This window comes from Vidua chalybeata, chromosome 1 (genome assembly GCF_026979565.1).
Source record: "Vidua chalybeata isolate OUT-0048 chromosome 1, bVidCha1 merged haplotype, whole genome shotgun sequence".
In the NCBI taxonomy this organism is placed as follows: Eukaryota; Metazoa; Chordata; class Aves; order Passeriformes; family Viduidae; genus Vidua; species Vidua chalybeata.
In genome coordinates this window covers 610,849-626,076 of record NC_071530.1, presented here as the reverse complement: position 1 = coordinate 626,076, position 15,228 = coordinate 610,849, and the positions used below count along the sequence as shown (strand labels likewise).

At 62.9% G+C, this 15,228-nt stretch overlaps 2 protein-coding genes and 1 non-coding gene across 4 annotated transcripts; 1 reads left to right on the top strand and 2 right to left on the bottom strand.

Moving 5' to 3' along the window:
* Window positions 1-350: 350 nt before the first annotated feature.
* LOC128792515 (collagen alpha-1(VII) chain-like) lies at window positions 351-2,943 on the bottom strand. The gene is made up of 4 exons (XM_053950993.1): window positions 2,883-2,943; window positions 2,078-2,751; window positions 570-747; window positions 351-394 (listed from the first exon to the last, which is right to left on the bottom strand). Exons 1-4 carry the CDS (start codon window positions 2,941-2,943, stop codon window positions 351-353), a joined length of 957 nt encoding a protein of 318 aa, XP_053806968.1.
* On the bottom strand, window positions 2,940-3,068 carry LOC128801893 (small nucleolar RNA SNORA9). Its single transcript, XR_008435272.1, has one exon. It is a non-coding gene; the product is annotated as a small nucleolar RNA SNORA9 (small nucleolar RNA).
* Window positions 3,069-3,590: 522 nt separating this feature from the next.
* On the top strand, window positions 3,591-14,483 carry CCM2 (CCM2 scaffold protein). 2 transcript variants are annotated; one of them, XM_053936652.1, is made up of 10 exons: window positions 3,591-3,805; window positions 7,985-8,158; window positions 8,416-8,499; window positions 8,838-9,021; window positions 9,471-9,607; window positions 10,341-10,476; window positions 11,096-11,153; window positions 11,835-11,973; window positions 12,729-12,867; window positions 13,691-14,483. In XM_053936652.1, the coding sequence occupies exons 1-10, from the start codon at window positions 3,776-3,778 to the stop codon at window positions 13,963-13,965; spliced, it is 1,356 nt and encodes a 451-aa protein (XP_053792627.1). In that variant the 5' UTR covers window positions 3,591-3,775; the 3' UTR covers window positions 13,966-14,483. The 2 variants fall into 2 exon arrangements, with proteins under 2 accessions (XP_053792627.1, XP_053792619.1); XM_053936644.1 differs by lacking the exon at window positions 3,591-3,805 and adding an exon at window positions 6,452-6,478.
* The last annotated feature ends 745 nt before the right edge of the window (window positions 14,484-15,228 follow it).

Genomic DNA, 15,228 nt, shown 5'->3' with positions numbered 1-15,228 from the left:
TGCTGCCATGGGGACGCCTCGCCCGCTGATTGGATGACAGGGCTGTTGTCACGGAGAAGCCCCGCCCCGGAGGCGGGACAGCTGCTATGGTAACTGGCCACGCCCAGCCTCTCCCCAGCGTTGTCCCATCGGGGTGCCGTTAATTAATCACCCCGTTAATTGCCCTGCTCCCACCTCCCGCGGCCCCGCCAGTGTCCGGTTGTGCATTTAGGGCTCCAGGGCCTCCTCGTTCAGCCCCCAGGGCTGTTCCATCAACCAGTGACAGCAGTTCTTCCTACAAGCAAGCTTTTAACCCGTTAACATAACTATCTGCTCCGTTAATTGATGCACTCATTTAATTGTTCGAGCCGTTAGCGGAGCTCTTTGGTGGGTTCTGGAGCCCTGGCTTCCAGCCCTGGGGACACAGCAGGGACAGAGCAGGGACAGGGGACATCAGGATCTGGGACATGGGGACGCCGTGGTTCGGGGCCACCTGAGCCAGCCCAGGTGACCCTGGGGACACGGGGTGGGCTCCTGCCACCCTGGGGAACCTCTGCTCCAGCACCCGCAGCATCCCCTTCCCCTCCCACCCGATCCCCATTCTGATCCCTCTTTAGCCGGAAATAAAAACGCTTTGGAATCAAAACACGTTAAAAGCAGGGGTTCACGTTTAATTCCCCGACTCCGGCGTCGCTGAAGCCTCCTGGTTCTCCCGCAGGGATCTGCCACGCTGCTCCGGCCGCTCCTTCCGCGCCTCCGGACACAGCCCTGAGGGATAACGGCACCGGGAAGGGAGGGGTGAGCCAGGCCCCGGCAGGTGACAGCAGCACACCCGGCAGGTGACACCACACACACCCGGCAGGTGACAGCACACACACCCGGCAGGTGACACCGCACACACCCAGCAGGTGACAGCAGCACACACCCGGCAGGTGACAGCAGCACACACCCGGCAGGTGACACCGCACACACCCGGCAGGTGACAGCAGCACACACCCGGCAGGTGACACCGCACACACCCAGCAGGTGACAGCAGCACACACCCGGCAGGTGACAGCAGCACACACCTGGCAGGTGACACCGCACACACCCGGCAGGTGACACCGCACACACCCGGCAGGTGACAGCACACACACCCGGCAGGTGACAGCAGCACACACCCGGCAGGTGACAGCAGCACACACCCGGCAGGTGACAGCACACACACCCGGCAGGTGACAGCACACACCCGGCAGGTGACACCGCACACACCCAGCAGGTGACAGCACACACCCGGCAGGTGACAGCACACACACCCGGCAGGTGACAGCACACACCTGGCAGGTGACACCGCACACACCCGGCAGGTGACACCGCACACACCCGGCAGGTGACAGCAGCACACCTGGCAGGTGACAGCACACACACCCGGCAGGTGACACCACACACACCCGGCAGGTGACACCGCACACACCCGGCAGGTGACAGCAGCACACCTGGCAGGTGACAGCACACACACCCGGCAGGTGACACCACACACACCCGGCAGGTGACACCGCACACACCCGGCAGGTGACAGCACACACCCGGCAGGTGACACCGCACACACCCGGAAGGTGACAGCAGCACACACCCGGAAGGTGACAGCAGCACACACCCGGCAGGTGACAGCAGCACACACCCAGCAGGTGACAGCACACACACCTGGCAGGTGACAGCACACACACCCGGCAGGTGACAGCAGCACACACCCGGCAGGTGACAGCAGCACACCCGGCAGGTGACAGCAGCACACCTGGCAGGTGACACCGCACACACCCGGCAGGTGACAGCAGCACACCTGGCAGGTGACACCGCACACACCCGGCAGGTGACAGCAGCACACCTGGCAGGTGACACCGCACACACCCGGCAGGTGACAGCAGCACACACCCGGCAGGTGACAGCAGCACACACCCGGCAGGTGACACCGCACACACCCGGCAGGTGACAGCAGCACACACCCGGCAGGTGACAGCAGCACACACCCGGCAGGTGACAGCACACACCCGGCAGGTGACAGCAGCACACACCTGGCAGGTGACACCGCACACACCCGGCAGGTGACAGCAGCACACACCTGGTGCTGCCAGCGCTCATTAACCAGAACGGAGTTAATTACACCGACGAGAGCCTTGCGCCCGCTCTCTCCTCCTGGAGGCTTCCCAAAGGCCCCTGGATCACCACGGGGGGAGCCTGGAACGGGAAAGGGCAGGAACGTCTCCGGCCCTGCTGCCCCTGGCCCCGCCGCCCTCCCCAAACCCCGCCGGGCTCGGGGTTTCCGTGTCCGGGGTTTCCATAACCGCCCCCGGGAGGCGCCGGGCGCGGCCTCAAACGGCCCCGGGACGCTCTGGCAGCGCTGCAGGAGCGGTGGGAGCCACGCCAGGCCCCCCCACGCTGGAGCCTGCGGAGGGGAGAGCCGGGGGCGGCCGGGCAGGGCGGATCCCGGGCTCTGCAGGAGCCCCCGGGACGCTCGGGCAGCTCGGGGCCGCTCCAGGAGCGCCCCGCTGGAGCCGGGGGTGACGCGGGCACAGCGCAGGGAGGTGGGCACGCGGCCCACGGTGGCCGCAGGGCCCGGCAGGCTCCCAGGAGCCCAACTCGGCGGCGTTCCGGCCCCGCGGGCCCGCCCCGGGCAGAGCTGGGGATGGCCCTCACCTGGGCAGGTAACTCCTGCCGCGATGCAGCTCCGCGCCTCAGTCACGGCATTCCCACGGAACTTCACCCCTGGGAGACGAGGGGAGAGGCCCTGGCAGCCTTAATTAACCAAAGCCGGGCTAATTACGGTGCTAGGTCCCTTGAATCCACTTCCTTCTGCCCGGCGGCTCCCCGAATCCCTCCGGATGCTCGCAGCAGGAGCCTGGAACGGGGAAGGGCAGGAACGTCACCGGACCCTGCCCGGGGCTTCCGGGCTCCCGCAGCCGCCCGCGTCCCACCCAGCCCGGCCATGTCCGGGGATTCTATGACCGCCCCCGGGAGGCGCCGGGAGCGGCCTCAAACGGCCCCGGGACGCTCTGGCAGCGCTACAGGAATGGCAGGGGCCACGCCAGGCCCCTCCATGCTGGAGCCTGCGGCGGGAAACCGCTCCCGAGGGAGCCTCGACCCCCGGGGATGGCCGGGACAGCCCTGCGCAGAACGCACCGCGCCGCGCGGCCCGGCGGGCGGGCAGCGCCGCAGCCCGCGCGGCCCCGGGAACCATCGGAGGTGCGGGGGGCGGCGGATGGCGGCGGATGCGCACGGGCCGCCGTGCCCCCTCACCTGCGGCGGCGGCGGCGGCCATGGCGGAGAGAGCGGGCGCCTCCTGATGACGTTACAGAGAGGCGGGGGGAGGAGGGAGCAGCGGGTGTATAGCGCTGGTGGGCGGGGCCAGAGAAAGGGGCGTGGTCTGAGGCAGTGTGTGTGGTCGTTGTGTGACATCACAAAAGAGGCGGGGATAGAGGGCGTGGTCAAACGGTGGTGGGCGTGTTCTCCAGCGGAGGGCGTGGCTTTGGTGTGCCGGCCGTTTGGCGCAGGCGCGCTGCGCTCGTCTCCCCCCCGGCGGCGGGACGATGACGTCACGGGAAGGCGCCGCCCAAGATGGCGGCGGGGCCGAGCCGCGGGCGCTGAGGCGGCGCCGGGGCCAGGAGGGGGATCGGGATCGGGATCAGGACCGGGATCGGGACCGGGAGGCGGGGCTGGAGCGGGAACCGGGCGGGCCATGGCCGCCGCCGCCGCGCGTTGAGGCCCCGCCGCTCAGCCGGGCCGGGATGCCCCGGGGGGGGCCCGGGCCGCCGCCGGAGCCATGGAGGAGGAGGGCAAGAAGGGCAAGAAGGTGAGAGCGGGGGGGCCGAGGGGCGGCCGGGGTCGCGCTGTGCCCCCCGAGGGTGGCTCAGCCCGGGCGGGTCCGCCCCGGCCCCGGCCCGGAGCCCTCCGGCGGTGCCCGATCCCCTCCCGGGGCTGTTCCAGAGCCCCTTCCCGGGAGTCACCGGCTGCCACTTCCCGGGACAGTGCCCGCATCCCCTGCCCGGGGCCCTACCCCGAGCCCCCAGCCCAGAACCTCCCGCTGTGATTGAGGGCTCGGAGAAGGTTATTAATTGACGGGGTTATTAGTTATGGAGCGATTAATTTTATGAGTTTGCTAATTGATTTACATTATTACTGGTGCGAATTGATCCGATTCATTCATCTGTTAAGTGATGCCTCTGTGGTGTCTCCGGGGCGCAGCAGCTCCGGCCGTGCCCGTGGTGCCCTGATTTCCCTCCTCTCAGCCCATTTCTGTGTCCTCAGCCAGAGCTGCTCCGCACGCCTGGAGCAGGAGGGTGCGTTTGATCCCATCGTTCTGGGGAGAAACCGGAGATTTCGGGAGCCCCTGGCCTCGCCGGGAGCCCGGGAGGTGGCAGCAGGTTCCTGCTGGAGTTCCAGAACGAGTGAGGTTGAGAGGGATTCTGTGGGGAATTGCCCTCCAGGCTTCCCAGACAGTCAGGTTCGGGAATTAAACCCCCCCCGAGGCCATTCTGGGAGGAGTTTTTCACCTGGAGACAGGCTGGGGCTGCTTTTGGGAAGCAGGCAGCTCCCAAGGCTCCAGGGGGTTTCGGCAGAGCTCAGGTGTGTCTCACCTGTCCCTGGGGCAGCCCACTGTATTTCCTGGCCCTGGGAAGAGTCCGGATCCTTCCCTCCTCCCTTCCCCACTGGGCCGGTCCCCCTCACCCTCTTATCCCACCTGGATAATCCCAACTTGTCTGATCCCTAAAGCCTCCCGGGGCTGGTCCCACTCCTGTCCTGTCCCCATCCCGATGGATCAGGAGCAGGGCTGAGCTGGCACCTGGCCTCTCCTGAGCTGATCCATGGCCTTGTGGAGCTTCCTCGGAGCAACTTTTCCATGGTTTTGGTGGTTAATTAACCCTTGGAGCTGCTGCCTGTGGATCACCGTTAGACCTGGAGAATTTGGCTGCGGAGTGGGAAGATCCGTCCTTGTCTTCCTCAGGTGTTCCAGCTGCAGGGAGAACTCCTCTTCCCGCTTTTCCCACTCCGTGGATCATTCCAGCAGCACTCTGAGCCGAAGTGAAGGCACTGAGTGCTGATCCAAAGGGAGTTCAGGGCAGGTTTGGTTGGGATAAGGAGGAAAATCCCAGCCTGGCTTTGGGGCCGAGTACAGCTTTGGATAAAATTTAAACTCCAGTTTAGAAATTTAAACTCCAGTTTAAACTGGAGCCCTGGAATTCCTTCCAGGAGTTCACGTTCCCTGCATCTCCCTGGTGGTTATCCCAGCGGGAAGGGGGAGCTGTCCTGGGATGAAATAGCACTTCCCACAAGTTCTGGGAGGCAGGATGGATCCACCCGGAATTCTGGTGGGCCATGGGAACCTGCCGGGGCTGGCAGGGGCTGCTGGCACACCTGGAGCCTCAGGTGAGCATGGATGCTCCCAGTGTGCTTATTCCCAGGAAGAAGTGTGGGTGGAGGGAAGTTTTCTGGGAGTGATTTCCCTGCTGCTCTGACTCCACAGTCCATGCCAGGCATCCAGAGCTTGCGTGGTTTCCCTGAGGGAATTCCCTGTGCAGTCAGCTGTCAGTGTGAAATTCCCAGCTTTTCCAGCTCGGGGATGCCCTGGAGAGCTGAGGCTGGTGCCATCTGCCTCTCCCAGCAGCTGCTTCAGCATTTCCCTCCTGAAACGAGGAGCTGCTGAGCTTGGAGTCGCATCTTTGGGGGAAATCCTCCTTGAAATTCCTTTGTTATCCTGAATTTCCAGCCCTGTGCCTGGGCTGATCCCCAGTGTGGGCAGCAGGAATGGGGGATTGTGCCCCTCTGCCCCTCAGGTGAGAGCCCACCTGCAGAGCTGCCCCAGCCCCGGAGCCAGCAGCACAAGGACCTGGAGCTGCTGCAGGGCTGGAGCCCCTCTGCTCTTTGGGATCGAGTGGATTTTGGAGCGTCCGTGCTGCAGGATGCAGGGGGAGCGTGGATGTGCTGGGAGATTGGGAATTGGGGCCGTGGAGGGGCTTCCCCTGTCCCAGGCTGCTCCCAGCCCTGGCCTTGGACACTGCCAGGGATCAGCAGCAGCCCCAGCTGCTCTGGGCAGGGAGAAGCTGCCCAGCCCATGGACTCAATGGACTGTGGGATCTTTAGGATTGGGAAAGCCTCTGGGAGCAGCGCCTGGGATCCAGCTGGGTGTTGGAACAAAACTGAGCTTGGAAGAGAAACCAGGCCTCCCTTGGCACGGGGATATTCCCTCCTGGGCACGGCCGTGGCAGAGGATGGAGGATTTGGGGTGTTGCCAGGGATTGAGGGGTGCAGGAGGCAGGATGGGAGCAGGCAACGGGCTCGTGCCCGGCCGTGGGTCCCTCCCCAGCTCAGTCTGTCACGTGGGACAGAGGAAGCCGTGGCACTTCCTGGCCCCGAGCGCCTCACCCCAAAACGAGGAGAGCGTTCCCCCGTTCCCTGCTCCCCCCCAGCCCCTGCTCCCCCGGCACGGCTCGCTCCTGCTCTCCTGGGGAGTTCCATGGAGGACGAGGTGGGTGCTGCGCTTTGGGGGGCCCCGAAAGCAGAAGCTGTTTCGGGCTGCGTCACAGCTGGAGGTGCCTCCACCCGGGGTTTGGAGTTCCCAGCTCCCCCCAGGAGAGCCAGGGGAGCACGGAATCATCCCAGCCCTGGGGGTGCAGCCACATCCTGGAGGGAAAAGGGGGTTTCTCTGGGCTGGGGTGGGTCTGGATCGTGCCTGGCGGAGGGGGAAGTGTCTGGGTACGACCTCGGTCCGGTGGCGTTCCTGCAGTGCTCTGCTTTGAGTTCCCAAAAGATTCCTGTGGAACCGCAGCCTTAGGCATTGACAGGCAAGATTTCGGGTGGGACGTCCCAAAGTTGGGGAGTCCCCAAATCTCTGTGCTTGCTAAACTGACCTGTTGTGTCCAGGATTCCCTTTTCTCCAGAGTGCCAGCCCCTTGGCAGGATGATGGAATATCCTGGTCAAGGATCGTGGGGTCCTTCTCCTGGATGCTCTGTGTAGGGATGCTTCCCAAAAATCCACACTGCTGCTCCTGAGGCGGGGCTGTGGAGCTGTTTCCTGTCCTCTCTGTCCTGTGAGATCCCTTCATTTCTGTCTCCCTGATCCAGGGGATGTTTTTCCAGGCCGGGCTGTCCCCAGTGTCCTTGTGTTTCCTTGTGAGCTGGTAATGCCCGTTGTCCCAGGAGCTTTTCCTTGCTTTATAATTAATTAATCCACCACTGGAAGCATGTTCTCTGCCCCTTCAGATCCCACATTCCTTTCCCAGGATCAGGAAAGCCAGGATGTGATTGTCCTGGGGGGTGGGAAGCAGAGGCCACCAGGGAATGGGACACTGGAGTCACATGTCCGGGGAGTTCCTAGATCCAGTCATGGATGTGTCTGCTCCAAACATCCACTTGCCCTGGGAAACCTGGAATTGGGGCAGTTAGGGGATGTTCCCAGTCATTTTTCTGGTGTGGAGCTTGGTGAGATCCACGTGGCATTCCCATGCCGAAGGACAGCTGTGTGTTGGCTCCAGTGGTTTTCCAAAGCTGGCACTTCAGGGTTTGGAATTTCCCGTTTTTCCCAGGGAAATCCGCTTTCTGGGTCATTTTCTCGTTGTTTGGGGTCTCCTTGGAACGTTCCTGCCTGTTTCTTTGGCATTCCTTGTTGAGTTGCCCCATCAGACCCTCAGGGAGGTACAAAACCACGGAGAGTCCCTCTGGATCCGCTGTTCACCTGGAATATATTGCTGCGTGGAAGAGTTGTATTTCTCTTACCTGGAAGGTTGAACATAGTGACTTTGGGGGGAAACCACTATATTTTGGTAGTGGGAACGCTCAGCACCCACCTGTGTTGTGTCCCAGGAGAAGGGTTTTCTCTGGAAAGCCATGGATTTATCGCTCCAAACCCAGCGTTGTCCATGGGGCAAAAGCAGCAGGATGCGACTGAGGGTCGCCGGGCAGGAGGGGCTGCCAGAGCCCCCAGTGCCAAACCCCCTTCTCAGCCCCATCCTGGTGCTCCCATTCCTCTCCCCAGCCTGGAATTGTGTCCCCGTTCAAGCGAGTGTTCCTGAAGGGGGAGAAGGGCCGGGATAAGAAGGCTCAGGAGAAGGTGACGGAGCGGCGGCCGCTGCACACGGTGGTGGTGGCGCTTCCCGACCGCGTGGAGCCCGACCTGCTGCTCCACGACTACATCGAGAAGGAAGTCAAGGTACCCGCAGGGGCCCTGCTCCTTGGGAATTCCTTCCTGATATCCCAGCTGGCAGTGGGAACCCGTTCCCCCTTGTCCACAGCTCTCCTGCAGCCCCTTAGGCACTGCGAGAGGCTCTAAAGTTTCTGTGGAGCTTCTCTTTGAACATTCCCACCTCCCACCCGTCTCCAGTTTTCCTTGGAGCGTCTCCATGACTCGTTCTGCCGTGTCCGGGATCGTGTCCGTGCTGTGGTAACGGTTTGGCTCTTCTGTCTCAGTATTTAGGGCAGCTCACTTCCATCCCGGGATACCTGAACCCCTCCAGCCGCACGGAGATCCTGCACTTGATCGACAACGCCAAGGTGAGCGCTCAGCTGCTCGGGGACTCCCTCCCAGCAGGCACAAATCCAGGCTCACGGAGCTTCCCCAGGCCTGGGCCAGCTGCTGCTCTCCATCCTGCTGTTCCGTGGGTGGGAGGGAAAGCTGTTCCCAAAGGGGAAGCACCCCAGTGAGGGACTGGAACGGATTTCCCAGAGAAGCTGTGGCCCCGTCCCTGGAAATGCCCCAGGCCAGGCTGGATGGGGAGCAGCCTGGGATAGTGGAAGGTGTCCCTGGCCATGGCAGGGAGCTGGATCATCCTCAAGCTCCTCCCAACCCCAACCATTCCACGACTAAATCCATGTGAATCCTGGTGTTCCAGAGAGCCCACCAGCTCCCGGGGCAGCTGACCCCGGAGCACGACGCCGTCATCAGCCTCTCTGCCTACAACATCAAACTGGTGTGGAGGGACGGGGAGGACCTGATCCTCAGGGTGCCCATCCACGACATCGCCTCCGTGTCCTACATCCGGGACGACTCCGCACACCTGGTTGTGCTCAAGACAGGTGAGCTGTGGCCACGGAGTTGGGATTGTCCCCCTGGGGGCCACCTGGGACAGTGGAAGATGTCCCTGTCCATAGCAGGGCGTGGGGCTGGGTGGTCTCCATGTCTCTCCAATCCAAAGCATTCCATGAGGGTTCCATGACACCTCGTTCCCTGTCCTGTGCAGCTCTGTGCATGTCACACCTGCATGGTTTGGGAGCAGGGAGCTGGGGAGGGCTGAGCCAGGGATTTACCTGAGTACAAACCTCACGGATAGGCTGTGGAATAAAGGAATAAATGCCTCAGGGGCTGGAAATCCGCTGGAAATTCTGAGCTGTGAAAACAGCCGGACAACTGTCAAAACCAGCTCCAAATTGGAGGCTTTTCATCCCATTCTCCTGCTTCAGGGCTCTTCCTCACCTGCAGGAGTCCGTCCCACACCTGCCTTCCCTCACCTCTCCTCTCCCCTCAGCTCAGGATCCCGGGATCTCGCCGAGCCAGAGCCTGTGTGCCGAGGGCTCCAAGGCGCTGACGTCGGGCTCGCTGTCGGAGAGCGCGGGGGGGCCCCTGGAGTCCTGCTGCCTGGTGGTCCTGGCCACGGAGAGCAAGGTATGGCCATCACTGCTCCGTGGAACCCTGGGAGCGCCCCGGCCCGGGCTCAGAGTCACTGGCATTGCTGGGAGGTTTCTGGCTCCCGGATCGTGGTGATGGTGGAGCCACAAACTCCACCGTGGCCAAGTCCTGTGGTGCATCCGGATCCCTCCCTGCTCTCACACCTTTGGGACAGAGATTTGGGGATGCCAGGTGTGGTTGGGCATTGCTGGAGCACCTGGAGAAGGACTCCTGATCCCTGTCCCAACCCTGGGACACAAGAGGGTCTCCAGGAAGTGTTTCTCTTGGGCCCTGTCATCCAGAGCCTTCTGCAGCAGCACAGAATCCATGAGGACAATCCCACAACATCAATTTGCTGATCAGGGTGTTTCCCCTGTGCTGTGCTGACCTGGGAATTTGTTTTATCCAGTGTCTGGATCCTGGGATTCCACTCGCAGCCTCTCTGATCTCCACTGAGGATGGAGCTTCACTCCCCTCATTCCCAGCTCTGACATTCCCTGGGCACCTGCACCCCTCTGGGATGAGCCAAAGTCCCAGGGAGCTGAACAGAGGAGCCTTGGCACAGAATGCAGGGGGCTCCTGGGTTGATGCTGGAGCATCCGGGTGGGAATGCTGGGAGGGTGATGGACCTGGGCTCTGTGCCATCCCTGTCCTCCTGGGGGACACAGAGCCACAGGGAGAGGGGGACGTGCCTGCGTGGGATCTGCCACAGCTCCCTGCTCCTTCCCAGGTGGGTGCCGAGGAGCTGTGCTCCCTGCTCAGCCAGGTCTTCCAGATCGTTTACACCGAGTCCACCATCGACTTCCTGGACCGCGCCATCTTCGACGGCGCCTCGACGCCCACGCGGCACCTGTCCCTGCACAGCGGTGCGTGTGTCCTGTGCCTGGGGCTGCTGCTGCCACCCAGCCCCTCCCCAGGGCCGTGTGTCCTGTGCCTGGGGCTGCTGCTGCCACCCAGCCCCTCCCCAGGGCCACACACAGCCACAGCCGGGAGAGGCTGGGGTTGGGAGAGCCTCAGGACCCCCTGAGCCCACCCAGTGCCTCCCCAGGGCCACACACAGCCACATCTGGGAATGGCTGAGGTTGGGGGAGCCTCAGGAACCCCCGAGCCCACCCAGTGCCTCCCCAGGGCCACACCCAGCCACAGCTGGGAGAGGCTGAGGTTGGGAGAGCCTCAGGAACCCCTGAGCCCACCCAGCACTGCCATGGCCACCACTGACCGTGTCCCCAGGTGCCACAGGCACAGAGATGGTGATTCCACCCCTCCCTGTTGCAATGCCTGACCTCCCTTTTGGTGAAGGAATCTTTCTGAGATCCAGTCTAAACCTCCCCTGGCACAGCCTGAGGCCGTTTCCTCTTACCCAGTCGTTCATTCCTGGCTTTCTCCCTTCCAGCCAAGTCAGGAATCGCTTTGTGTCTCTCCTGCCTTGGGAAGACACCAAGTTTGTGCCTCTCACATTCCATCTCCCAAATTTTTTCCCTGCAGATGACTCTTCCACCAAAGTGGACGTGAAGGAGCCCTTCGAGGCAGATGCCAGCACTTTGTGAGTGATGCATGGCCCCTGGAGCCGGGATTAGCCCGGATCTGCTGCCATCAGCACAACGGGAAGCTCAGCTGAGCCCGGGCGGGCCTCGGGGGGGTTGGCACGGATCCTGTCTGGGCCTGGATTGTTGTGCCCTCAGCATTCCAGGAGCCCTGTCCACAGCGAGCAGTCCCTGTGTCAGCACGGTGCGGGGTCACCAGCTGGAGCTGGGAGAAGGGTTTTCCCCAAAAACTTGTTATCTGGGAAACTTCTCCCTCCTGGCTCACTGGAAACATCGACAGTGTTTGTGGGATGAAATCCTAACACACAAACCCGTTGGTTAACTGTTGCTCTTGGAATAGCCAACATAGGAATGTTTAACGTGGGGGAATTGGGAACCTTACTGAAAACTGCACATTTAAGCCCAAGGTATGGACTGTGGGGATTTTTGCCTGTGTTGCTCCCAACGAGGAAGCAGCCAGAGGGATAATTCCCCACAGAGGGCTTCGTTGTCACTGTCACCAAAGCAGTGTTCAGTTCCCTGGGAGTCCTGGGGCACCCTCAGGAGCTGGGGGCTTCCAGAATCGTGCACTGTCCTGGCTTGGGAGGCACCCCAAGGATCACAAGCCACCCAAAAATCCCAGCAGCACCTCCGCAGGCACCCCGAGGAGCCGTGGAGAGCTGAGCCGTGCTCGCTGTCAGTTCCTTTGCAGACACGCTGGAAGCAGGGGACACGTCCCCGTCCTCCTTCTCGGTGCGCCCGTCCCCACACGTCACCACGGCCAGCGAGAGCGAGCTCAGCACCACGGCCACCGAGCTGCTGCAGGACTACATGATGACGGTGGGGATTTGGGATGGGCTTTGGGATCAGGCCCCGGCGGGAGGGACAGCTTGTCCTTCCCAGCCAGACCGGGCTCGGGGGGCCTGATGGTGGGCTCGTGTCCTGGAATCGTGGAATGGTTTGGTGGGAAAGGGGCTGTGAGGATGATCCCATCCCACCCCCTGCCGTGGCAGGCACACCTTCCACTAGCCCAGGCTGCTCCAAGTCCCAGCCAACCTGGCCTGGGGCACTTCCATGGATGGGGCAGCCACAGCTTCTCTGGGAAATCCACTCAAGTCCCTCACTACCCTCCCAGCCAAGAATTTCGTCCCAGTATCCCATCTAAATCACTTTTCCAGTGGGAGCCATTCCCTGTGTCCTGTCCCTCCATGCCTTGTCCCCAGTCCCTCTCCAGCTCTCCTGGAGCCCCTTCAGGCCCTGCAGGGGCTCTGAGCTCTCCCTGGAGCTTCTCCTCTCCAGGGGAACATTCCCAGCTCTCCCAGCCTGGCTCCAGAGCAGAGGGGCTCCAGCCCTGGAGCAGCTCGGGGGCCTCCTCTGGATCTCTGTGCTTTTCCCACAGGAGCATCCCCCCCCCCTACACTTTTCCCATTCCCAGCATCCAAGTCCCCTCGTGCCCCGAGGCTCCGCGAGTCACGGCCCCGGTGGCCCCACGGCTCACACCTGCTCTCCCGCGGGGTTCCCGGCGCTCCCAGCGCCGTTCCCGAGGCTCCCAGCACCCCTTGCCGGGTGCCATGAGGGCCGCGCTGTCCCCGCAGCTCCGCACGAAGCTGTCCTCGCAGGAGATCCAGCAGTTTGCCATGCTGCTGCACGAGTACCGCAACGGGGCCTCCATCCACGAGTTCTGCATCAACCTCAAGCAGCTCTACGGGGACAGCAGGAAATTCCTGCTCCTGGGTGAGTGTGGGGTGGCTCCAGAGCCGGGAGCCCAGAGCTGAGGCTGCCGTGGAGGGGCGAGGGGGTGGGGGCACAGGGAGCCCTTGGGGTGCCACCACCAGAGGAGAAGCATCCCAATCCATCTCCTGTGGAGATTCCTCATTCCTGAGGGCAGCTGGTCCATCCAGCCCAGCTCATCCCACAGCTTCAGGCTCTCCTCGGAGCTGTTCCCTGCTCCCACCTGGCTGTGAAGCACCTGGGAACCTCCTCCAGGCCAGAGACTCTCGCCCAAACCTAGCAACCTCCTCCAGAGCCAGGGAATTTAATTCAGAACTGGAAATCTCCAGGCCAGGGATATTTAAACAACCTGGCCTCTGGTATCCTAGGAAAACAGGTCAGGAACACAGAATCCTCCCAGGACAGGAGCAGTGTCTGACCGCTCCTGGGGCCTCTGACATCCAGGGGAAAGGGGTCAGCAGTTCAGACTGCCCACAGAACAGGAGCAGTGTGTCTCACACACTCCCCTCACCCCTGGGGACACCGAGGGGACGGGACAGATGTCCCTGATGGGACAAATTATTGGGATAAGCTCAGCAAAGCCGAGCAAGATGCCGGGTGAGGAATTAGATCGTTTGGAGCTCAGAAAATCCCACTTGAGCCGGATTTTGCCCTTGGTGAGCAGTGGCTGCAGTCTCAGGTGTGAATGAATGGGGGACCCTGGAGGTCCCTGTCCCTCCTGGGGACAGAGAGGCTCCCGGGCCCTCCTAGAAATTCAGGAATTCCCCCGGATCCCTGTGCTCACCGTGCCGCCCCGAGCCGTGTCCCCGCTGTGTCCCGGCTCCAGGCCTGCGTCCCTTCATCCCCGAGAAGGACAGCCAGCACTTCGAGAACTTCCTGGAGACCATCGGGGTGAAGGACGGGCGCGGCATCATCACGGACAGCTTCGGCCGCTACCGCCGCTCCCTGGGCGCCGCCTCCGCCTCCAACGGCACCGGCGCCGCCGGCAGCTCCGACGAGCAGTCGGTGCCCTCGGAGGAGGACGAGTGGGACAGGATGATCTCCCACATCAGCAGCGACATCGAGGCCCTGGGCTGCAGCCTGGACCGGGACTCGTCCTGAGGCATCCGCGGCTGCTCCCGCCTGCAACTCGGGGCTGCCCTCGGGGGGACGTGGGGCTGCCCCCCGAGGGGACGTGGGGCGTGGAGCTGGTCCCAGGGTGATCCTGGGACGTGGAGCTGGCCCTGGAGGGACCCCAGCGCAGGGAGCTGCCCCTCCGGGGGGGAGCATGGAACATGGATCTGCCCCAGGGGAACTGTGGAGCTGCCCTTGGAGGGGCCCGAGAACACCAACCTGTGTCCTCACGGAGATCCTGGAACATGGAGCTGCCCTTGGACCCCTCCTGTGGGATCTGGGGGCTCCGGCAGGGTGTCTGCACTGCCCCAGCCTCATTAACAGCCCCAGGGGCTCCAGCTGGGACGTGGGGGACAGACCTGGGTTTGGGTTTTGGGGACAGATCTGCTCCTGAGGGATGTGCTGAGTGCTGGGATCTGCTCCCCCCCAGTTTACAGTTTGCACAGCGGGTCCCCCCAGAACTGCCCCCACCCCCCACCCCCAATGAAGTTTTACCACAATGTGAATTTTTTCACCCTCTCATCCATGGCATTGGAACATTCCTGAACATTCCAGCTGCCCCAGTCTGGGATTCCCCCCAGTCACTGCCCCCCTCCTTGTCCTCCCTGGGATCCTGCTGGGGAGAGGAGCTTGGTGAGCCCCCAGAGCCCCCTTGATCTGCATCCCCTGGGGGGCTCCTTCCCTGGCTGGGGTCCCCAGATGGGCCTGGATGTCCCCAGTTACCCCACAGCCACACCGGGGGGCTCTGTCACCTCCCCCCCTCTGGAGCCAGATGCTGACTCAGCACTTTGGTGATCCAGCACATTCCAGAGGCCCCAAATCCCCTCCAGTGCCTGTAACCCCTCTGCCCCCTTCACACTGCCCACCCTGGGGTGTCCCCCCACACCAGTGCCCCACTGGTGACCCCCCCCTCGTTCCCCAGGGGTATCCCATCCCCTCCCTCTGGAATTCAGGTGTCCCAGGAGCTGAGGCACCTCTGGGGACTCACCTGGGGGACACAGAGTGTCCCCTCCTGCAGCCTTTCCCCTTCCAACACCAAGAAAATGGGGAGCAGGAGAGGGTCCCTGAGACTCCTGGGATTTGGGAACCAAGAGTTCCCTCCCCTCCCAGCCCATGGAGCTCAGGGGCTTCATTCCCATCCCAGGTCTCTGCCATGCCCCAACTCTGGAAGGGAAGGGGGTATCCCTGATCCCCAAGGATGCTGGGAGCACCCTGGGGTGCTGCCACTCCCCCAAAACCTGTCCTTGCACC